The sequence below is a fragment of the Gambusia affinis genome, linkage group LG15, assembly GCF_019740435.1.
Source record: "Gambusia affinis linkage group LG15, SWU_Gaff_1.0, whole genome shotgun sequence".
In the NCBI taxonomy this organism is placed as follows: domain Eukaryota; kingdom Metazoa; phylum Chordata; class Actinopteri; order Cyprinodontiformes; family Poeciliidae; genus Gambusia; species Gambusia affinis.
Window position 1 is genome coordinate 16,051,576 of NC_057882.1, and position 25,287 is coordinate 16,076,862.

General features: G+C 40.1%; 1 protein-coding gene across 2 annotated transcripts in view; it reads left to right on the forward strand.

The window, feature by feature from the left end:
- The window catches only part of abr (ABR activator of RhoGEF and GTPase), a 131,229-nt gene that overhangs the window by 14,265 nt on the left and 91,677 nt on the right, over positions 1–25,287 (forward strand). The window contains exon 1 of one of the 2 annotated variants that reach the window (XM_044139724.1): positions 8,447–8,682. The exons of the other annotated variant lie outside the window; for it this stretch is intronic. Coding sequence (XP_043995659.1) covers positions 8,622–8,682 — 61 coding nt within the window. The 5' untranslated portion in view covers positions 8,447–8,621. Of the gene's footprint in view, positions 1–8,446; positions 8,683–25,287 lie in introns of those variants that run through there. 2 annotated transcript variants of the gene reach the window in all.

The window sequence follows — 25,287 nt, forward strand, 5'->3', positions numbered from 1 at the left end:
TTACTTCAGAACTGAGACACAGCTTGTTATTAAAATGTGCATCCCTCTATAGTTTTTGTTTTATTTTTTAAATTTAAAATTCTACCTTTTCTCTACAAAGGTTGTTGTTGATTTTGAAGTTTTTTTTGTTTTTGTTTTTTTACCATGAAATCACAGTTCATGCGAAAGAACCTGTTAATCATGAGTCCGATGTACAGAGGCCATAATCCTCCTTGTGTTTGACTCTTCATCTTAAGCCATTTGCTGTTTAATAATGCCAGTATGTTTGTATACTGTTCCTAGAGTTTAAAAGCCTTTTAAGAAGAAACTTTAGATACTCTATTTCAGCTAGCTTGGTTAAAACCTAGCCCCCTGTTCTACGTTCTGCCTTGTACATAAGGTCTGGACCCGTGGCTATTTAGAAATGATTGCTTCTTAGAGGTGTGGAATCTGTTAAAGTTTTAAATGTTAACCAATCGCTAATGTTTGTCTGTGACGTATTTAATTTGCTGGTTGGGCGCTATGAAGCTTACCAGAAATTGTCTGCGCTGTAGAGAACCGAATGAAGGGACTGTTAATGTTAATTCCATGGCCAACATGGACGGAACGGCTACGTTCACTTCCTCCGCTGCCATTGCTAAAATTACAGACATACTTGGATTTTACCACAATGCAGAAAATTGACGATCGTAATCGTTCACAACTTCTTATGCATGCTGATTGGCCAAAATTAAGAATATACTGGAGAAATCTGCTTCAATGGGAGAAATCCCAGATGAAGATTTAAAGGAAGATGAGAATTGAGAGGAATTGCGAGAAACAGCAGTGGCCAGGCTAGCTTTGAGCAGTTTGAGAATAGTTTGGAATATTCTCAAACTGTCCCACTCCCACTTGTTACTGCTCCACTTTTCACATCAAAGACAATTTCACCTGTTCTATGTTTTTTTTTCTTTGGAGAAATGTGTTTGATGTCCAGGTTTGGAAATTAAAGCAGCTGTTTTATTGGTGCCAAGCTATGAGCTGGTTTTGAATATGAGCAACTTAAATTTTCTAAATGTTCTATTTACAAATCTAGAATTTGAAAATGTAACAATGTAGCATCAGTAGCAACATAACTGAAAGTAATTATGTTACTACTGTAATACCTTGAGATTTTTACTCAACGTCATCACAGTGTGATGGACTCTCATCGGTCCATGCATAGTCCAGAATCCCCCCTGCATCTCCTAAACATAACAAGTACTTTACTTTAGAACCATCTTTTAACTTAATTTACCTCTTTGCCTTGTAGCACCTTTCTAGCCAGAACATGTGATTCTTCTGGGCAGAGAGAGCGATGTTGCTCATGTCTTAAACCCTGGTAGGAGATTGTGTTTGAAATGACTGTGAAATCTAGGTCTATTTTACAGAACTTGATGGTTTAGAGACAGTAACCAAACTGAAAACCAGCTTTAACGGGTGGATGAAGAAAAATCCTCCGGTTGTGCCTCCACAAAGCAGCTTTTACTCTCCTTTTGCACTGAACCCCTCTCAAGTGTCGGGGTGTGCGTGTGTATGTGTATTGAGTGTGTATTGTTTTTCGATTCTGGTGACACCGGACTCCAGATGTGTTTCAAGTGAGCAAGCAGCACCTCGGCACCATTAAACCCACACAGATACAGATAAAACAGCAACTAGCTTTTAAACCACATAACCAGAGGACTGTTTATCTGCAACATGAGACCCTCAGTAATACAACTGAAGCTCACACTAACTTCAGGAGACTCTGGTCTTTATGTTTAAGCAATGGGTAGAGCTCCCTCTTGTGGACATATAAAATATTTATTTTCTTTGTTTATTTAATCCTAATTTGAAAAAAGTTGTCATACAATGCTTAAATGTTGCTAAAAATGAACCGATATGTGAAAACATTGTTTCAGGCTTTTTTAGTGAAAAAATAATATCAACATGGCATAAACTACTGAGTGTGTAAACCTCCAAACTCAGTTGCTCCTGCGTGAGTTCTACTGGACATTTTCTGAGTTAGCACCTCGGTGACGGACATGAATGTGTTGAACATCAGGACTTGGACTTTATGTTTTATGAAAACATAAAAACATTCTGCACAGCATGATTTAAGGAAGAAATGTGCTATTCTTATTGGTAGTAACAATTACAAGTAATTTAAATGTAATTACAAATATTTTTGTTTGCAGTGTTTATAACCACAGACACAAATCTTTCCTTGCACATCTAATGTTACTGCAACACTATACGGACACTAGAGGGCAGTAGTTCTTCGCTTAGAAAGTGGTATCTAATGTATTTCTCATTTCAACTTTTTTTTTTTATTTTTTTTGATTTATTGCAAAACTTAAAACGCAACAATGATATTTTAGTTCATTGAAATAACCAAATGCCTGCAGAACAGAATTTGAATGGAGCTTTTTTTCTGTTCTCTTTGTTATGGATGCATGTTGTGAAATGGAGAAAAACAGAAAGATGAGTAATCAGCATAAACACCATACGAGTCTGTGTATACAACAGGATTCGTGTGTGTGTGATGTGGGGGCAACGCTTGTTATCTGGTGTCTGTCCAATCGCAGCGTGATTCAGACGATTTCTACATTGACCTCAATAGATCAAAGTGAATTCAGCTGGCGGGCGATGAATACTCTCTCTATGGCTTCACGTCTCTCTCTCTCTCTCTTTTACTCACACACGCAGATTATTTTGAACCCCTTTGTCCCGTCTCTCCCTGTCTCTCTCTCATTTACACAAACAGACTGAGTTCTGAGGGGAACTTTAACTTATCAAATATCAGAGACTGAATTAACATAGAAAAGCAAACACAGATACTGAACCGCGGGAGACTAAGTTGTTCCACATGACAGGGCGATGACGGCTTCAAGGAGGGGGATCCAGTGCAGATGAGATGGATGGATTTGGGGGATCAAATGCTGTCATAAACAACAAAATAAAATCTTGTATTTTTCCTGTGTAGGCAGTTTATTTCCAGTTCAAGAGAAACGAGTAAGTAAAGAAATGAGTTATATAGCCATTTGATAAATTATACTGTCAGTATCTGACATCTACTTCCCTAAAGCTCATAAGGCGAAGAGGTGACTGTAAAAGAATGTATAACTACTTAAAGAAGAGATAATTAGCAGGACATCACAATCAATAGAACAGTTCCGTAGATCAAGTCAGGGATTCCCATTTAACATGCAGACATTTTACGAATGGTGCGCTCCACGTTTTTAAATAATGCATGCTCATTGCTTGTCCCTGCCCCGCCAGCAGCCTCCTACACAAAGGGACATGTGCGAAAACATTTCATCAGGATCCATTTGTGATTGCCACATTTCTTTAAACAACGCATTACAGCTATCATTACCGTTAGCACATTAATTATTGGTGACAGAAGTGTGGATTATTTTGAAAACACATCCTTCATGCCAGATACTTTTGGTTCTGAAACTGTGGTTTCTGTTTCACACCAGTGCTTCTTTAGAAGCCACTCACGTGGAAACACAGCTGTCTACTTTCTGCATACGCTGACCCACATACTCTAACGTCCACACACAACGCAATCTCTAATGCTTGAAATGTTGTGTGTGTGTGTGTTTAGGTGGAGGTTAAGCAGGATCAAGTATTTATTAGCTGCAAACCATTTTTTTTCTATTGCTGATCTGTTTTATTCTCAATATTCCTGTTTCAAACCGAGAGAAGATGAAGGGGGAGCAGCAGAGTTTTCCCCAGCACATCTCCTGAGAGATGAGCAACCCCCCGTTTCCAATCCACCCATCACCCAATCTTCCCTCAGGCCTTTATCTGGGGTTGACATGTCGAAGGGGGCAAAAAGCGGTGGATGTGGGTGTGGTTTGTGGGGCAAGGGTATCTGGGTAGATCTTGGTGGTAGGAGCGTTGGGTGGCCTAATTACACACATACCTCCCCACACAGCGTCAGTCGGCTGGTAGCTATCACACAGACTTCCTCCAAGATTTCTCTTGTCAAGATTTCGCTTGACAGGAAATCTTTATTTATTTCTAGAAATGTCACGATAGGAACCGGAGATACTTTAGTTTAAATGTCAAAGGGCATTTGTGTCTTTTTTCTCCTTAAGTCAGTGTAATAAACTAATGGAAACAGATACTTATATTCATTAAAAGCTTTTTTTTTGTTGAACCCAATTTCTCTCTTAGATCAAAGTTGTGACATTAACACCTTATTTTAATGAGATCAGCTGAAATCAAAATAATTGTCTTCTGTAAAACCTCAACCTATATTTAGAGCCCAATAGTCTTGGAGTATCATGCTATACAGAAACCAAGGCATACTTATTTTTCACCTGATATTTCAAACTTCTCATTTATTTTATCTTTTCTTATTTGTTTCTGAAGATATATGTGACTAAACAAACAGTGAAATTGTTGCATTGTCTCACTTTTTGCTTCTGCTGTTTTTATTCTGAACTTTTTAATGAAGTGCTAAGCTAACGTTAGCATTCTAATAATTCTGTTTTGATATGACTTGTTGATAACTTGGCTTGTGATGTATTTCAGGCCATATAAAACTTCCAGAAGAAGTTGGTCTTCATAACTTGAGCAATTGATTTTGAATGTTGTAAAATTTATTGACCAGTGTTTCAGCTGCTCTCTGGATGTCTAAGCATAGCAAATAGGTCACATGACGCAGAAGGACAAGGATCCACATGAGTCCGTTTCATTGCGAATATTCTTGTAAATGGTGCAGGAAAAAAAAGATTCTTGGTGGAAAACCCAGACTCAATCACGTAGACAATGTTTAGACCTGTAGTGTGATGCATCATGTTAATCCAGAAGAAAGCCCTATCTGTCCTTCAAAACAAATCAATTCCACTGCAGAGACATTGAGAAAATGTGACAGCCTATCTCTAAATGAAAACAAAGAACAGCTTAAAGTCAAGATCGTATCAGTCCACTTATCTTATCCCTCCCAGCTCCTCTGCCTTAATGCCACCGCGCTCACACACACAGTGTGTGACGGTCCATCGTTGAACGCTGACCTTTCTGCAGAATGAACTCGTGTGTTGCTGTATTTTAAAACCCCCTCCTGCTGCTGCAACCCCCCCCTCTCAACATCTGAAACCAAACACTTCAGCCGCTCTCCACGGTACCTGAGCCAATCGTGTTGGCGGTGTGCGATGCGAGGAGTTCAAGGTGGGGGGAGCAAACTCTTGTAGAGACACTTCATAATGGCCCTCTTTTACTACACAGCTTGACTGCTTATTAATTTTTTGATCGATGTAGGTGTGAGACGCTCCAGGATGTCTAACTGCAGCCTGGTTTGTTTGTGTTTCAGGTCTTTGTTTGGCTGGTGCCCTTGAATGATGATGTATTCTAGAGGATGAAACTGGCAGCTTTGTGTTCAAAACCCTAAATCAGACGTGCACGTGGGAAACATGTCTTTTTGTCCCAGATTTAGGACAAAGGAGCCATACGTTTGGATGATCAATCTATTTTTGATGAAGAGCCACTCACCAACCTTCTTCATCTCCGTCTGCTCACTCTGTGTGAACCTCTTTATGTCTGTGCATCCTAATAGCACATTTATATTCATTAATAATCCCACAATAAACGCTACAAACCAGAGATAAGGATTAAACCTCTACATAGAAACTCTTTAATCATCCTTATGGTGACCCTGTGCATGTTTTCATCAGCTGGCACATATGAGGACTGTAGTGAAACAAAGGAGTGCTCAGGCCCCACTGCCTCCAAAGATTGAGGAGAAAGGAGGGGGTAAGTGGTTTTTGGGGTTCCTCCTGTCATCCTTTGTGTCCTAATTGAAGTTTTTCTGCCTCTAAACCCTCCAGACTTTCCCCCCAGCGCCCTGCTGGTTAGAGAGGAGGGAGGTAGGGGGGAGCAGGCCCAACAGAGGGTTGAGGGGAAAAGGTTCATGTCAGGCTTTGTTGCCACTGGCATGATGCCTGTCCCCGATTGCCCTTCTCTATAGCTTTGAGGCTCATAAACCACAAAACTATTAAAAGGGGTGACGTGAGGTCTTTTTCTGAGAACATGATGTCATGTTCTCAGAAAAACATGATGGTCATGTTAATAATTTTAGTTTTTCAAAGGATGCACATAAATATTATAGCTACTACTTTGGTTCTAATGCAGGTATTTCTCCGGTCAGGAAGAAGTAGTGCAGTACATGAGTTGTGGATACGTTATATGTTCAACCCGCATGTGTCTGTGTTGATAAGTGGGATACAGAGAGTTGCCACGGGAACAGAAGATGAGACTCACTCAAAACATGACATGAACTGCACAGTTCATCTCTCTGTTTTTCTTACTGACTAAAAGAGTGGTTGTCTGATAGAAAACACCTGGTTATATTTTGTGCCATAAAAGGCTGTGACCTTGACCTTGCGATGCACTGTGCTGCATCGCCTAAGTCAAAAAAGCAATTTATAATGCCGCCATTACTGACTTTTCAGTTTCACTGTTTTTGTCTGAAATAATCATTTGTAACCAGTTTATTATTTTCTTTAAAAGTAAAGAAAAAAAAAAGAGTGTAGCAGAGATTTCATGGTACAGCACCTTGTGAAGTATCGACAAATTTGGATATGGCAGTCACCTTTGACGGAGCATTAATGTCCCAAGGTGAAGCTATGAGCCCACTTTGTTTCAATATCAACAACAAAAAATAAAAACATGTCCTAATCATGACAAAAGGTGAATTCTGTGGAAGTCCTGATATAGTGGTGAAATCTGTCACTCGTATATGTTCCACAGTATTTTTGTAATGACAAGTAAACTGAGCAGCCATCAGTTGTAGCTGTTCAGAGCCTTTGGCATGCTGACTCTTCCCTGACGCAGACAAAGTGTCTGCTGAGATTAGCATGAGATTAAGTAATGTTATTGCTATGAAACTGATTAGGGTTTGTCCCAGTGCTACAAATTCAAGATTTCCCCCAGAAACTTACTAATCTCAGTAGTTGGGTGCTAGTGCAGTCATTCATCCAGCGGCCCATCATGTTTTTGAATTAAAAAATGTTTAAAGTTGACTGGAAATTTGAAAATATCACTTGATAATTATGTGCCATTGAAAGATTGGAAGATTAATACTTGATCACCAACCATAAAGTCTTAAAAAATGCAAACATTTTAAAAAGACTTAAATAAATAAGTCATGCTTGGCCTGCTGGGGGAACAAGTAAAGCCTGGTGGCCCACCAGGCTTATAATACACTTGGGGTAACACTGATGTATGTATGTCATATTTAGGATCTCTAAGTTGCCATATGATGCCACTGGATACTTCGACTTAGTGTGTTGGGTGTATATTACTGTTTTCATATTTCCTATAGTCATCAAACTAATCGGGCTGCTGCGTAATAATGCAATTTTCTTTGTTACTAACAAATGACCTGGTTCCATGTTTACGTCTTGTTAGCTCTGGTTCAGTTAAACATGGCTAATCTCCTGTTTAACTCTGAAATATAAGACCTACATAATCTTTTCCTGACTTCATGTAGAATATTATTTATTTGGTGTGGGTGTGTGAGTGTGCAAGTTTCTGATTGTATGTGCTTCTGTTATTAATGACCCCAGCGATACATTACATAGTAATATACATAAAGAGGAGGACGATTAAATAAAGCAAATACAAAGTTGTAGAACATTAATACAAGATGCTAAAGAGAGTTTAAAACATCAGCTCCCAATCATGTTGTCTTTGATTTTGAAACTGCTAAATCCTATTTTACAAAACAAAATGAGATGTTTCCTCTGTTAGCATTAAAAGTCAATAACTACCATACAAGAACGAGGATTATTTCTCAATAATTTTTAACTGAAGTTCTTGAAGAAAAATTTGAATCAGCTAAATTGGCATCAGCCTCAAACTGGAGATCGGCCAAGAATCTGTAATCTGTACATCTCTACTTTGTTTAGTTTTGTACATTACAGTTTGGTATATAGAAAAATTTTCAGGAAATGTATTGGGTTTTAAAGCATGAGATCAAATCTCTATGTGTTGTTCCTTAATATTTGTCAGAACATGACGAATATTCTACTTTTAGAAGTTAAGCCTAATAGCTTAATTTCTTTTAATAGCTCTGTTTCAGAAAGTTGGTTGAGTTACTTTCAACCGGCTGTTCAGCTTTAGCAGAGACTCTGTTACCCATCCCATGTTGTGACACAAACCGTTCGCTTCACAGCTGCTTCCGAATTCGTTCCTGTGCTTAAAAGAGAGAGTGTGAGAGCGGAGCCGATGAGGCGTTTATTTGGGATCGAGACGGGAGAGAGAGGGCGAGAGAGAGAGGAGGGGTGGATGGAGGAGAGCAAGCCAAAGAGAGAGGGAGTGTTTCTCCCTCTCCCCTAGCAACGGTTGGTGGTGTTCGTCTCCAGCCTCTTGTTTTCTTTTGCACACGCACACACATACACGCAGACACATCTCCTGCGCTCATTCAGCTCGCTCGCCTTCAGCCTGTTGGAGCCCCGGGGTGTCTCTTCACTTTCGTTTTCTCCAAATGCTTCTCTGGGCTTTTCCCTGCTAGACAAAGGCTTTTTTATCACGGATAAGAAAACAGAAATTCTTTGCAAAAAGCGGCGAGATTAAAGAGCGGAGGACCTAAGAGAAAAGCGCAGAGAGTGACAGAAGGAGAGCGAAGGAGGATGGAGCCTCTGAGCGCTCACGGTCTGCCCCGGCTCTCCTGGATCGACACTCTTTACAGCAGTATGTATCTCTTCATTCATCCATCCCTCCATCCCTCCATGTCCTCATCTCCACTCATCTTACTTTGCGCCCCCCATTTTCCTCCTCGTTTCCCTTACACCCACGATTACATGCACACAGTTTGAATTCTTTGCATTTTTTCAAGACTTTTGCTCTGCAGGTGTTATGGTGGATGTCTGTAACTCAGCAGAAAACTCATCTGCATCTCCATTTTTGTTTCTGCTCTAGAGTGGCAACACCTCTCTCCTGCTGTTTTCAGACATAAAGGCAGGGGGAAGCCCTTAAATTGGCAGTATGTGTCTGAAAACCTGGAGTTGGAACTTTATGTTCCAAGCCATGCAGAAGAGCAGCTCTCTGATGTTTAATTTGAATCAGTTCTTTACTGCATCCTTCATGCTGTGCTGCAGACGCTTGCTGTACACTGGGTCAATAAGTGTTCAGATGGCAGTCTTGTTTAACAATACAACAATTTCTTAATTTCCCTTTGGTAACATTCCAATGACTTTGATTTGTTTGGTTGTTGTTTAGCTTTAAAAAAAAAGCACAATACTCATTCATATAAAACAACATCCATAAATTAGGGATGGGCATTTAACATTTATTGTGAAACATTTCTTGTCATGAAAAGAATTTTGATTTATTGTTCTCACAATAGATGTCAGTTAATGTTAAAGCACTGGCGAACCATTTTTCCCCATTTTTTTCCACCAAAGCATCCACAAATGTCAGTAAATTTGAAAATACGATTAAATAAAGTCTCTCTGTGCAGTTTGGCAGTATAAATTACACTTCTTTAAGTATATGGCATCAAGAGCAGCATTAAGTTTGTGGCGATATTTATCACTTCTTCTAAAAAAGAAGTGATAAATACTTTTTAATCATAATTTTAATCATCGCCACAGTACCACACAATACTGTGATGAAATTCCAAGTCCATATCGCCAAACCCTGCCATAATTAATGACATGAATGAATGCTTGTTTTCAGATCATCTTCTGTTATTCTATGCAGCGAAACCCAGGTCTGATCAGGTGCAGCCGTGGTTCTGTTGGTGTGTTTTTGAGCTGCTTTGTGTGTACGTTGGGAGTCCTGGGCACACGGCCGCTTGGGATTTGCTCCCCTGTGCTGCTGCTGTTACCATGTTGAAATCTCCTGAGAGAAAGTAAACAGGAGGATGGACAACATGAAGTCCTGGTGGGATTAAAACGTAGAGGAAAAACATTCTACCTTTGTGGTAAAGAGTGGTGGAATACACTTTGCCCTCATTAATCTTATAAATATTGTGTGAAAGGCTTCAATAAAAATAATTTAAGCAGATTTTCTTAAACGCTTTCCTGTGATGTGTATTGCTCTTTGGTTTGCTAAATCGTTTTTTTTATTGTAATTGTGCAGGAGCTTCAAATAACCTTTTCAGTGGGGTAAAGTTAGGGGGAGCAGACGGTGCCACACGGCTCCGCAGTTCAAGAGGATTTCACTGACGTCAACTCGATTATTTGTTTAGAACAGTTAACACTGATGCCTGTAGAGTTACTAGAAATTTACACTAGAGCTGAAATTTCCAAAGGACAGCCAACATTTTGTAAACAATTATCATTTGTGACAGAGGTAAAATGCTGAAAAGACGACAAAACAGGGTGACTTTAAAAATATGTTTCACAATAGTGACATTTCAAACTCAAGACTTATAAAACTAATGCTATGTATCTCATTTAAACCTCTGACATTTGGTTTTTTTAAGAAAGCGTTCACCTGAAGGAAATGCCACTTAAAATAAGCTGCACATAAGTTGATCGCCCTCTACCTCCAACCTCCTAGCAGGATGCTCAAGTCTCTCTTCTGCAGACTAACCGGATGAGTCCTACCTTTAAATGCTGCTGGCAGACACACAGAGGTTTTATGCCTACAGTGGTGTCATTTTGTGTTGTTTAGCTTGTTGTACTTCATGTGATGTGTAAGAAAAAAATGTCTGCAGAGCAACCCGACTTCTTAGTTCAAATGTTAACAAGCATGGAGATATTATTAGTTATATTAACATAGTGCCCATCCTAGGGGTGAGGCAGGTCCCCTTTAGTTGGATCCCTATTTCAGAGAAACGTGGATCCAAAAAAACCCCCCTCTTTGCTCTTACTGTTGACCACATACCAATGGGGTCAGTGTTCTCTCATGACTGTAAATGCTTTGCAGAGCTGGGTATTTTTAGATGCTCAATGCATGCATTAATACTCATCAGGCCTGTGTTTCTGTGTGATTTCTGAATCATATTTAGCATTTACACGGTTTTGCTGTATTCGGTGTATCCTGGGATCCATGTGAAGCTGATTGCATTCTAATTCAACACCATGTGGAAGTAGATCCATTTTTAATGGCACCAGAGGTCAGATGTATGCACCAGGAGAGCGAATCTTAGTTTCACAACTCTTTACTATCGTGTAAAAAATAGCCACAAACATTCATGGAGCTTAATATCTTTTGCTTCGTCTTTTCCATGTCTGTGGAAAGTTGCTGAAATTGTCCTCTGCTCAAGAACATTCAACATGAGTAACACCTCAGAATGTGTGAAGAGACTCATATTTCTGAGGAAGTAGTACGCTGACCCCGTCCCTCTGCTTTCAAACCGGTATGCATCCCAACTACAGCTTCCTCTGTTTTCTTGGGAGTTACTAACACGATGGTGTAATTGCATCTCTTCTTTGTAGCCGCTGACGTGTTAATGGCTGTGTGTGCGCTGATCGGTGACCGCACATCCTGAACCACAGGAGCCAAGTGGGAGTAAATGGTCAAAGGCAGAATGACTCTGCTTCTCCCAGAGAGACTGAAACCTTTCTGTTTAACCCCACCGCCGATTTAGGCAGCGTGTTGCATTTCTGCCACGTGTTTGTTCTGCAACGGCTAATCCTAAAAGGCTTACAGCACCAGTGTGTTGAACAGTAAAAATAAAAGGTGATAAATTAAAGTCTTCACATCAGAGCAAGCCCACTTGGAAAAGAAAAACAGGGCAAGTCCAGAGCTTTCATCAGTCTTCCTCTGCAACATTTGTCCAGTCAGCATCTAAAGCAGTCGAATCTCTGAGAGCAATTAGTACGTCTCAGCTGCTTCCCTTCAGCATTTTGGTTTTTTTGTCAACATTTTTTCAGCTCTTGTTTCAGTTCTGAGGCTAATCAGTGTCTCTGGTGGGTTTCTTAAACAGAGTCATAAACTTAATCAGTTTTGTTCTAATCTGCTGCAGAGTGAGGACTTTCCCCCCTTCCTGTGGTTTGATACTTTTGGCTGCTTTCTCAGTTTTCTGTCTCAGAGTATGACTTTATGAAATACCAAGATGTTGCGTAACATCAATCATAGCTTTATGACTTTGTTGCTACAGCAATTGGTAATTTTTTGTGTGTGTTTTAGCTTTGTGTCATGGATAAAAAAAATATTTTTCCTATTTAGTTTGTCAAGTTATTCCCTCCATTGATTATTGTTTACAATAGCTCCTTTACCAAACCCTTTCAATGGAATGTAAAAAAATAATACTAAAAAACAAAAGAAGAAATCTACCAACATTTTACATAATGGGCAGTATTTGTTTTGAATTTTTGTATGAAGGTGTTTCATGTTGCTCTGACTGATGTTTTCACGCGGGGCCATTTCCTGAAGTGCCACACTAATGTTGACATATTTGATGTGACTTCTTGACCAAAAAGGTCACGACATAATTTTGTTGTTTTGAATCGTATCTGCTAAAAAATTTAAAGAAGTTATTCTGCTTTGTAAACTTTGCATTCTGATTTGTATATTATAACAGTTAACAACTGGTGTTTCAGCTGCCCTCCGTGCATCTCTGCCTATACTGAAAACATTCCAAGCGCAATGCATGGAGGAGGGCATATCAAAGACAGACGGACGCCTGCAGCAACTAATGCAGTCTCTCTGCTACTATTTTGCAAGCTATGCAAAACGTGTTCTACTTAAAATTGGTTAGCACTTGAACAACATTTAAATGGAGTTTGCTAAGGGACTCAAGTCAGTCAATTAAAATGTCTTGACTACGACCTCGTTCTGATACTTGGGATTTAATAGTGATAGACTCAGTCTTCAGGGTCCTCACTGCAACCTTCACAAAATTAGACTTGTATCTGCCATGCTTCAGTGGCATGTGCAGCTCAATCAAAAGGGAAAGCCAGATTATGTAACAATCTGGATATGGACGTTTTGGCATGGTGGGGCCGATGTGGCACGTGCACATTCAGGGTCTTAACGTGCGCGCATATGTCAAATGGATTTCCCCTAATCCGATTCAGAGGGAGGAAGGCTTGAATTTATGTGCATCTCTGGGGATGCAGTAAAAATAGTTTTTGTCACAGGGTGTGTCAAAGAGCAGTTCTGCTGTGCTCTAGTAACCACACCACGATAATCTGGATTGGCAGATGAGTAGTTTGTCACTTGTTAAAGATTGTAGCACGAGTCTGTATTTTTATTGCTTTTTCGGAATAAACTGTTTCTAATAGCTGGTAATCCATCAATTCTTCATCACTAAACATCTACTAAATAAATAAAGTGTGATCTGATGAATGGAAAGTTTGGTTGTAAGTTCACAGTTCCGCTAAAGAAGAAGCCCAAATGCCAGTATAACATGTTGAAGACGTATGACAAACAATTTCTGCTTGTCATCCACTGCCCAGTGGGGTTATCAGTAAAGATAACCCCAATGGTCATGAAATTTGCCCTAACTCCTCTTGTCATTTGGTCACACAGTCCATCATTGGGATGTGACTGTCTCAGCTAGTGACACTGCCTCTTATTACGTGGGTCTTTTCTTATATATCACAGAGAAGACCCACAGGTGCTTCTCTGCTTGAAGTATTTTGAGAAGAAGGCCAGATTATTGAAAACCTCTTCCAGTATCAAATGGGTTCTCAAATCTTTCTAATATGTCAACTTGGCTATTCCACGGCGTATCTAAGATTTGATCAGGCAGGTCTTCCTAGAGCCGTCCCAAAACCATCTATGGGTGCATTCACACCAACCCTGTTTAGTCCACTTTAATCACACACTCTAGTTCATTTGTCTAGAAATCCGGTTTGTTTGGGGAGGTCTGAATGTGCCATCGAACTCTGTTGTGGATCAGAGGTTGCGTTAACGGAATATTTTACGTATTTGATTGGTTATTTTTTTAAACAACGGGAAAATTTAAAGCCCGTCGGTCATTTGACAGGTTATAATTAACACCCTTGACTGGTGCAGATGTGCAGACATTCTAGACTTTATGCAAAGAGTTCATCGTAGAGGCAACTAAAATCAATTGGAAAAAAAAAAAATTCTGAATATTATCTCATGAACACTGAACTAAGTATGTCTTTCTGACCGGGAGCTGACAGCGTGTTGAAGAGTTATGGACCGGACGCTTTGGAGCGTCTGGTTGGGAAGCTCATTCCAAACCTTTGGTTGAAATGGTGCGTTTAATTAGAGTCTCCATTACACACAGAACAGAGAAAACTAAAGAGAACGCAACGTTGAGCAACTCCATTTATAGTCTAAACAGAGGAGCTGGCAGCTTATCTAGAGGAAATAAATAAAGTTCATTTTAATTAGACTGTAACAAGCGCGGTACGCTGCACTTTTCATAAAAAAGGAAGTTGCGCTTAGTGTCTTTTTTTGTGCAGCACCACCAAAGGGAAGGGTTTAAAAAGATTTTTCAAAGGGTTTGGTTTGTTTGACACAATGCGGTGTGAAAGTGAATCGTATCACCTGAAAATGTAACAAATGTTGCAGCATTGGTTCCCTATTGAACTGAGTCTACCGGTCTATCAGGTGTGAAAACACCCGAAAGGGACCTTAAATACCTTCTTCAGCCCTGGGATCACATTGGGATTGCCCAGGATTAACTGGAAAGTGTTGCTGGGAAGAGGAACATCTTGAACCACTACCTCAACAGAGAGATGGATGTGATTCCCAGGCTGCCATATTCTTTGTCTGGATTTCCTCTGGAGCACATTAACTGTAATTGATGAAGTTTACCGCCGGCCAGCAGCTCCTGGCTGACTTCGACTCAGTCCCAGTTCTGTCTTCAAGTGTTAAATGTTAGCAGTTATTTGGCTGTCGCATGTCTTGACTCAGCAAACGGACTCTCTGTGATTCTGGACAGCTTCCCAGCAGACTCTCTGAGGGGAGTTTTAGTAAATGCAGGAATGTCTCGGCTGTTGCACCTTACAGAGACCCGATGTGACCAAACACTTGTCTTTCTCTAACCTCGCCTCTCAGAAAGAACATCCAGTACTTCTACACTCCAGGGGTCATAAATCCAAATCTGTCATCTAAGAGTGCTTTTCAATCATGTCAGTTGTTTCTCAGCCACACACAGCATAGGTTAAATCAGCCACCTAATCCAAGTGTTTGCCAGTTGTATATTTAGTTATTTATTTATTATATTTAAATAGCTAAATATTTAAATACGTTTAAATAGTTAGACATTCAAGCTTTGAATACCGATTCAAAGCTTGCATGTCAGCTTTGAATCAATGTCCTCGCATCGTTTCATCCCTACCGTTGTCCTGATCAACAGATGAATCTGTTCTTTCTTTTCTCTGAGCTGTAGCTATAGAAACAGCCATTCAGACTTCTTGTCACACACATGAGCAGGAAACAATCTGAGTCAGCCTCAAGCACTGTTGTTATGTAATACAGTAATCTCTGCTGCCCCCTCGGTGCCATCTTTCTCTGCTTTGTGTTCAAGCATTGTCTTTGCTTTGGGCATTAAGGAGTTCAGGCTTACGTAAGAAGTTCATCTCCCCAGTTTTATTTAGCAAAATAAAGATGCTGGAAGTGACTAATTTGACTATTCCAAATGAACACGTCTAGCTTACAGCAGTGAAACTGAGATCTGGCTATTATTCGCACGTCTACCTTGACTTCTTAGTTGCTTCCTTCCCTGCAGGGGTTCTGCTGTACCATGACAACCCGAGTTCGTTCAGTGACGACCTTCTCCATTATTGATGCAGCTTTTGTCACTGACAATATGCTATACTTCAACATGCAGCAAACAAGCAGGAGCAAGATAGCTTCGCTGATCCTTTAGTAAGAGTCAATAAGTTGTACATTACAGAAGTTACTGATATGAGCTGTATTTATTAAATTCTGTCTTACAAAACTTTTAGAGAAATCCGACAGCAAAGAAACACTGATTAAATCCAGCATGGCACCGATATGACATATGTACCACTATTGATTTCTGATATTAGTAATTCTGCTATGGCTAATAACCAATATTTACTGATAAATGTTTCCCTACCCTTTTAACACCTTGAAAAAATTACCACACCACAATCACTATCATTGTGCCATGCCCAAATAGAAAATACCACATGGCCAACCCCCCGCCATTCCCGAAACATGTACCGTACACAAACAGCAACAAGATGAAAATCAACATCACTTATCTTTATTGTTATTATTGGCCCAGTTTTACTACACGGCCTGCTAAATATGACGTGTAGCCAGTCATAAATTGAGCTGATGGAAAGCATGGAGGGGAATCCAAAATACAGAGGACAGAACAACTGCCATGGCACGCTACAAAGTCAGGTGAATGTGAGATTGTATTGTTTTTGTCTCTGTTAAAAATATCCCACAAACCTATCGCCATTGCCTCGTCCTTGTCTCCCATGTTTTTTTACTCTGAAATCATGTTTGATCTCAAAAAGTTTTGTGAGATTCCTTGTCTGACATCCGAATGGTCGTGTGTGTGGTTTGCTGTATTTGCTGTGTGGCTGTAGACCACACAGTCTGGTACCAAACCTGATATATCTATGATTTCTTATCCTCTTCAGTCTCTGAGGTTTTGAAAATCAGCCAATAATTTTAAAATCTTGCCATGTGAAGTAGGCATTAGGTTGGTGTTTCTATAATCGTCCATCCTTTCTAGAAAGTAAGGATGAATTAAAAAATGTTATAATTTGGTTAACTAAAAATTTCCTTCAAATTGAAAAGTATCTTAAATATGAAACTGATTTTGGACGTTAAGCTTCTGAAAGGAACCACTGGTTTAAGTATCAGATGTCTCACCATCATTATTTTGGTTAAGCCCTGGTATCCTTTGTTGTGGTTTATGTTAGAGGGTGTGTCATGTGTCTCAGTGTGTTTGTGCTCTAAGTCTGTGGGGACCATTACTATACCCTGAGGGGGCTGAAGCCTTTTGTGTGTGTGTGTGTGTGCGTGTGTGTGAGAGAGTGCTCCATGCCATAGACAGCAGTCATGCTGTAGGGCTATGGTAACCACCATCCTCTTCCTCCTCTGCCATCCATGGCAGCCCCATCTGTCTCAGCCAATCGGCACAGAAAGACCTCCCTTCCTCAGCCAATGGCGAGGCTGGCATGTTTACATGCTCCCGGAAGGCAGGGGCCATCATTAAGCATTCAGGTTAGTGTAGTGGAAGAGAGGAGTGGGGGAGACAGGATGGGAAGATGAGACCATTATGAGTTGGGGCTGATGGATGCACTCGGGCAACAACCAGTCAACCAGCCAGACGCAGGTGAGCAAACATATGTACTAATTCATCGCAAATTTGATTACATTTGGTATTTAGAGATATTTCTTCAATATGTTTATGGCGGAAAAACCAAGAATCCATTAGGCCATTGGCACTTTTCTCTTCTTTGTGTCTTCGTATACATGCGCTTTTGCCAGGGTCATTAAAGATTAATTGCCCCACTAAGCTGTTGCCATCTGGTCTCAGTGTGTTGTCTATATGCTTATGTCAACGGATGCTGTTCAGCCTGATTGGCTCTTTGACATTTGAGATTCCTCAGTGAGAAAATAAGGGAAAAGGCCAAATGCACAGAATTAAGCTGTCATGTGGAGAGGTTCATGATCTTTTGATATGGGATTAGTGAGTGGGAGTAAAAGTAAGGTGAGGAATTACGTCCTGTGTGTGTGTTTGCATGTGGTATGCCTTCATTTTTCTTCTTTTCTCCTACACCAACAAGCTGTCTGTGGATGTCTGAATACGTCACATTAAGCAGGTCACATGACACATACGGGCAGGAAGCTGAAGCAGCCATTACGCACCATATTTTATTTTGATAGTCATTGTAAAGGGTGACAAACACTTAGACAGTGTCTAAGTAAACAAAATCTTTATTTGTAGTTATCTCCATTTAGATTTTTGTGTACAAACAAGAAAACTGATATGATTGATATGATAAGACACCTTGTTTTCACCAATTGACAGAGAAACAATAAGAGTTAGCCACTGTTGGATGTGCAATTTGATAAAAGCTTTCAGTCTCTTCTGGCAAAATCTCACTTAATTTAAAACTTGTGCAAATGTTTCTCCCTAAGTCGTCAATAAATTGGCCCTACTTTCCTGATTTTTGGGTGGTCACCATATACTTGCACTGTGAAACTAATTTTATCTGAAAATCGTCCGCATATCAGCAAAAAGCCTTTGCTGCATGTCTTTTCCCCCTCTCTCTGCCCCTTTCCTTTTGGCATATTTAAAAACAAAAGGCCCCTACAGCTGCAAATATTCTAAACTTCCCCGTTCCCCACCTAAAAACAAAAAAAAGAAAGTGAATATCCGTAATAACGCCAGGTGGTTTTTAAAAGATTCAATTTTATTGTTATTATCAGTATCAGTTTGAATACTGTTTACACATGTTGTAGACAGTAAGGGAAGAGTAAACATGCTTACTGTGTATGTTTTTAAGTGAGCATGCTTACTGGGCTAAAAATGATTCCTTTTTTGTTCTTCTGCTGTTTATACTGAACACTGGGAGGCTATAAAAGCTGATATTTGTTGTCTCCTCAGAGGCAGACCAACAGTCTGCTGCTTAACAGGCGTGCTGCTCAAGCCTCAGCTTGCCAACTGGACTCTTAAAATCATTATCAGAATTACAATAATGTGTGGCGTTTCTTTTGTTTCCATCACTTTCCACTTAGCAGAGGATTTTTCTCATGAGCTACAGAAAAGTGTTGGTGATTAACAGTTCACCAAGACACAAAGGGAGAACATAGAGCAACTTTGTTACTGACAGGCAGGCAAAACGTTCTGAAAGCTTAACCTTCAAGGACTTCAGACTGTACAAATGGCATATTGGACAATTTTGAAACATTTATTTGAAATCTTTGTATACTTTTATATCTGTAACCAGTACATGCATATTTGGAGACACACGTGAGAGAAGTAATGTTGACATGACCATCAGGACTAGTCATGTCAACACGACTTTTGTTCTGTAACAGCTGCACCTCCCCAGCCCCACATGTTGCTCAGTAATCTAGTCTAAGCATGTCCTGCATCAGAAATCCATCCATTTAGAGCACAAGTGTCAAACTCCAGTCCTCAAGGGCCGCTGTCCTGCAGTTTTTAGATGTGCCACAGGTACAAAACACTGCAATGAAATGGCTTAATTACCTCCTCCTTGTGTAGATCAGTTCTCCAGAGCCTTAATGACCTAATTATTCTATTCAGGTGTGGTGCAGAGGCACATCTAACAGTTGCAGGACAAGGACATTGAGGACTGGAGTTTGACACCCCTGATCTAGAGAGTTGTTGTTGACTTTACATTGATCCACTGGCTCTGTTTTCAAGACAATGTTTGCGTTCCTCACGTTTGAGGTCAAAACTTCCTCTCATTGTCTTCCTTCTATCTTAATTAATGTAAACAGAAGCAAGTTGTGGGACTGCAACATGGCGACCGCGCAATATATTTAAAAGCAATCGTCATGACAACGTCAGTGTCATTCATCCTTTGCGTTTTGATATTTTTAGCCAGTTAATTGGAGAGTGGTACATTTTCATTAAATCTCCTTATCTGGTATAAAACTGTAATTGCTTGGCTGTAAACGTTTTGTAGCTTAAATGTAAAAAAGGGATAGAGGACGTCTTCTCTATGACGGAAGCCATTTTTAGGAAAATGGTTTTTAAAAATGTTCAGATTTCAAATTTTGTCAAATCAGATCATTTAGTCTTTTTACAATAAAGCAAATCCTATGCAGCAAGGTGGGACCATATTTACTCATCGTTCATTCAGAGTGGTGAAAGGAATAAATAAAAATCACAGTATCACTTTATTATTATAATTATTGACAGTCCAGAATGTTTTCTGCCTTTTGCATGGCTCTCATTAGAAACATTTCTGTTAAATTAGGTAATCTAACTACTACAATTTAGCTAGACACTTTTACAATTTGTTTGATCCTGCTCATGTTTAGAAAAACACAAAATAGATCAAATATAAAACTTCTACTCTCCCTTTGAGTGTATAGTACATCCATGAACGTCCTCCATCTTTATTTCTTCCAAAGGTAGTTATCTTCTCTGCCTTATTGACTCAAAGTAACCCCCAATGCTTTTAAGTGGTGCGAAACATTTCCTTGACCCTGAACTACTCGGTCCAACACCCTCAGTGTCTCAGACTTACTCGCTCTTTGCGGCATCATATTCTCCTAATTGGGCTGTGGAGCCCACTAAACAGACAACACAACCACCGACTGGGTCGCCCCAAAGGCTTTAGCCGGGGCTTTTTGCATTTTAATGACTTCATTGTAGTGCTTTTGTGTCACTGCACGGTTTGATTCACTTTCCATTAGCACATGCCCACCAACGGACATGCACAGCCCAGTTAGTGGCACGCTGAGGAGTAGAAGCGCACACAGCAGATTTACAGCACTGTTTTACTGCAGGTGTGTGGGCACTGAAAAGCTCTTCAGTACATGTGATTGATTCGTCTCCTCAAACCTGCTGCTAGGGTGGGTAGTTAGTTTGGCTGTAGTGAAAGTGTTTCTGGATCTTTAGGTGTGTCTCCATGTGTTCGGTGGAGCTTGTTTTCCATGATGCATGGAAGCTGTGTGCCATTTCTAACTCATCTGAAATACGAAGATCTATGCCAGGTCGTTGTAACAAATAGTGACTGGCTGCTATGGCAACATCTCCTGGTTGAGTTTGGGGGGATGTAGTGAATGAGTAGGGGGACTGCACACAAGTACAGAGGGGTTCCTTATCTCTTGCTGCCTACAGGCATATGGCTTGTGAAGATATCCAGCAGTTGTGGATTTGTCTGTCCTTTGGCATATTAAGGGACAATGCTGCCTTCTATCAGCCTGTCCCCCAGCAGGAAGTGCTCTACATGTGTGCACACTCCATGTGGAGTAGCTAGATAATGAGCAACCTTCTTCATCTCAGTTAGCTTCTGAGGATTTTTTATTTAATAAATCTATATTAGTGTGGTCTCAATGGTTCATGCTGACCAGACTTTTACTCTCCCTCATCCACTGTGATTTCTCTGTGTTTTGAGTGTTTTGTATGGAGGTCAACCCTCTTATTGGCCTCCGTTGGGTTTGTTTCCTGAACTTGGCTGTTAGTCCTATCGGAGGACTCAGCCATTATCATCTCGATCAGGCTGGATTAAAGAAATGAGGAGCAAAAATCCCACTTTAACCTGTTTATCCAAAGACTGCAGCTTGTCTTAAGCCTGACTTAGGAGTTCAATAATTACTTTTTTAGCTTAAACCCTGAATTATTATCAAATTTCTTCTGAGGAAACCATCTTTATCAATCTTTCACACTGTTCCCATTTTGTCACATGTCTAAACAAGAAGAAATGCTGAATACTTGAAAATAAAGTCCTGTCTCCTATTTGAGATGTCTACCTTAGCATAGTGCATGTGTATCGGAATGAAAAGGGTAAAATATACAGATGACTGTATATTTTACACTGTGTATATACAGTCATCAGCAAACTTGCCCCAGTTTGTAATTATAGTTTGCATATTTGCAAACTATAAATATATGACCCAAACCTTGTGGCCCACATATTTTCCGTTTTTCAGAGCTCGACTTGACGTATCAGAGCCACGCTGTGAAAATAGTGACCATGAGTCACTCACACCTCTTTTTCTCATTGTGCTTTTCCATGTTGCCTTCTGTTTGCTGCTTCTTCTTCTATCTTCTCAATCCTTCTCAAGTCAGATTTTTTTTTCTTCTTCTCTGCACCTTCTCTGCTGATGGATTAATAGATTTTAAACGCGCACAGAACACGATGCACTTTTAATCAGAAGCCATTTCACCTTCAATCATCTCCAAGATACGGCCTCCCTCGTCCAATAAAATCCCAGTTTAACGCTCCGGAAGCAAACTAGATTGGAATGCGACGGCGAGCGACGAGACTCATCTGAAACATCTGCCCATCTGTTGCTGATGCGTGAACACGTGGCCGCTTGCTTTCTCTCTCATTGTTTCGTGAAGTCAGATGTTGTCTGGGAGAGATGGGTGTGTTCATGTATTGATTCCTGTTCAGATGGTTTCAGGACGAAGCAGCTACCAGTAGAGAATGCAATCTACCGCTCCTCATCTGCCTCTTTGGTCAGCAGCTGCTTGTTTTATGCCAGCAGGTATGCTTCTTTTTTTATTCATAGGCTTAAAATAGGGAAGTTATGGAAGAGTATTGTTCGAAGTGTTTTGATCTGTGAATTTGAAGCACTGCACTTTGCAGCTGGTTGTGTTTCTGCTATAAAAAATTGCTTTATGAGTGTGGAGTGGTGTAACCGGGCGCGGACACAGGCCATCACCAAGAATTTTAATTTCCCCAGTGTTACCCTCTAATTGACAATGGCAGAACAGGGAGGTGTAAAAGCCTGAATGCATTGCATCAACACACTCGCACAAACACAATGACTGTGCATTCGTCTTGCTACTAATGTACTGCTGCGGCTGGAAACCTGAAACTTGGCAGCTGAAATATTATTCCAGATTTTTTTTTCTTTTGTTTTTGACACGGTATCTTGTCTTGTCTTTAGAGAGTTTTCTTGAAATCGCTTGTTATCTGCAAACACTCTGAAAAGTGGTCGTGGAAGGTGTGGAAAACAACGCTCATCAGACCCTGAAAGGTGGAATATCGGTTTGTGTGACTGCCGGGTTGTTTATTCATTTTCAGCAGCGCTCACAGTTTGCACGCCAGTTTCTTGGTGCCCACACACTGTTGGCTGACTGCAGGCCATGATGTAATCCATTCTCTCCTGAGAAAATTGCTGAGGAAGGCAGCACAGCTCCCTGATTAGATTCTCACGCTGTAGCGGCAACTTTTTCTCACTGTGATATTATTAGTTGGATCCATGTGCACAGTGAGTTCTGCGCTCATGACTGATGAAAGGAGAAGACTGGGACAATGGCTGTGTCGACTATACAGCTTATTTTATCAGTCATTATGTTGTGAAGTCAGTTTAAAGCTTTGCCGTTGCATCAATGGATTGTAAAGACTGCCATGTTTTATGACTTATGTTCAGCTCTTGACATTTATTGACAATACGGTGAAATCAAATTAAATTCTCTAAAAGTCTTGTCAATGTTGTCCTGAGATGAGATTTTTTTTTTTTTTTTTTTTTTTTTACGTTTCCAAGAGTTTATTCCACCCTTTATTTCGTTTGTATTCTGTTTTCAATTTTCCAGGAATCAGAATAAATTGATTAGTTGTGCTAACCATTGTGCTAATGCTAATGGTCAGAAGGTTAGCAACTGAGCTGAAAATGGGTGGAGGTTGGTCACCTCTAATTTTCTAGAAAATTATTTTAACTTAATGATACAATTACTTACCTATTTTAAACCTTTGAAATGTGTGCACTTAATATAGGCATATAGTCAAATTGTAAAGATGTCTGAATTTGCTCAGTTTTGGATGAATTGTTGTTATGCGTTATTAACTATCCTTAATTTGCATCGTGGACAGCGCTGCTCATCGACATATCATTCCAGATTTCCCTCTTGGGTTTTCAGTGGTTTGAGTGAAATGTGGAAACTGGAGGAGTTAACAGTATTTTTACCTTCTGGTAGTTTATTCATATCATCGCTCTGTTTCAGATTCAAAGCCTTTACTGTGACAAATTACACCGCCTATATGGACAAGCAGAAGGCATTTGGATCAACCTCCCCGGTTGCCATGGCAGGTTTGCCCTTTCCAATGAAAGCAAAGCCCAGATATTGAGAGCGATAGGGGGAGTGAGAGCTGTCTGTCAAAGTGAGAGTGATGTGGACTGACACAGTCAGAGGTCATTGCACCCAATGAAAGGGTGCAATGGTTATTTAGTAATAACTCCCCGCAGCTCAAACTGATTTATTATGCAACAATTGTGTCTTCATTTGCATCATAGCTGTCTGCAGCTCATATCAACAGGGACTAAAGAGTCTCCGGTTTTTTAGACAACCAGAGTTTAATTTGGACAATCAGAGAGGTGCCACTGGATTGTACATCCAGTGTTCTTCAGATTTCTCAGCACCCACCAGCATTACTTTGGTTAATTTGAACTGAATGAATCTAACTGTCAAACATATTTACAGACAGAGGTATTTTTTATCTTAAATGCAAAATGTTTTTGTACAACTTTGGCTTAAGTACTCCTCTGAAAATGTTTTAGTAAGTAACCAAATGAGGTATAATTTAACAGCTATATTTCTTTCTAGCAGCGGATTACCTCACATTTGGTTATTTTTTTCTCCTTTATCATGCAGGTAGCTCTTTTTAATCCATATACTCGTAAGAAAACACCAGTGCCAGTGTTTGTTACGAACCGTTGACTAGGATACTGTCTGCTAACCGGAGAGGACCAGCCATATGCAAATGAAGAGTGGGAAGACCACATTTTATTCTATTCAGCAGCGGCTCTTCACGGATGTGTGTTTATTACTGAGCTGGCTTTGGACATGTTGGATAAACCCCTAGAGCCGATATTTGAATAAGTGCTGGCTCAAGGGTTTGAAACAGAGCAGCATTCAGCACGGAGAAGCAACACGCTGGCTGTAGTTTTCATATCACTATTTCAGCGGCAGGCCACACATGTTGGGTTTTGCATCAACTCATTGTTCAGTTACAAACTAAATAGTTGCACTGCTAGTGTTTAGAGGGGAACAAAATGTTACTAACAGTAACAATGGACAATTTCCGATGAAGACTACCTGCTGCAACACTTATGGCTTTCTTCTTTGAGGCTGTGTGCGTCATTCGTTCTCTGTTCACTAGTGATGGTGAGTTGCAACGTTCTCTTGGTTTAACTGTGGCTTCTAAATGTGTGTGTGGGGGGGTGTCTCAAAACCAAGTAGTCATTATCTCTGAATTGCTGTGCAGCTTTTATGAAATAAACCTCACTTTCCTCAAGGGGTGAAATGATTAATCAGATTAATTGTGATTAATTGATAATTCAAATAACCATCAACTAATTTTGTAATCGATTAATTGTTTACTGGAGTACACGGACTCAAAAAAGGCCATTTGCTGAAGTAACGACAAACTCGGAGCAATAATTAAGCCAAACGTGCACAAAACTATTTATGATTAAAGAAAACCTTTTGCTGTAAATGTTTTCTATTCATGTCAGGAGTATTTTGTAACTGCAGATACATCCTTTGCTACAAGCGATGAGGTGTACACTAAAGGAAGGCTACAATTGCATTTTAGGTAACCAATGCTCTTGATTAAATAAAGGCTGAAGTGGTTAAAGGAAGCATTTGCCGAGTGTGCCAAATCTATAAATCTGATTAATCGTCAGAATAATCGATTACTAAAATAATTAGCTGCAGCCCTGCTTTCCTCTAAGGCCATTTCTTCGTACTCGGTGTGATCTGCTACTCCGTCACGCTCC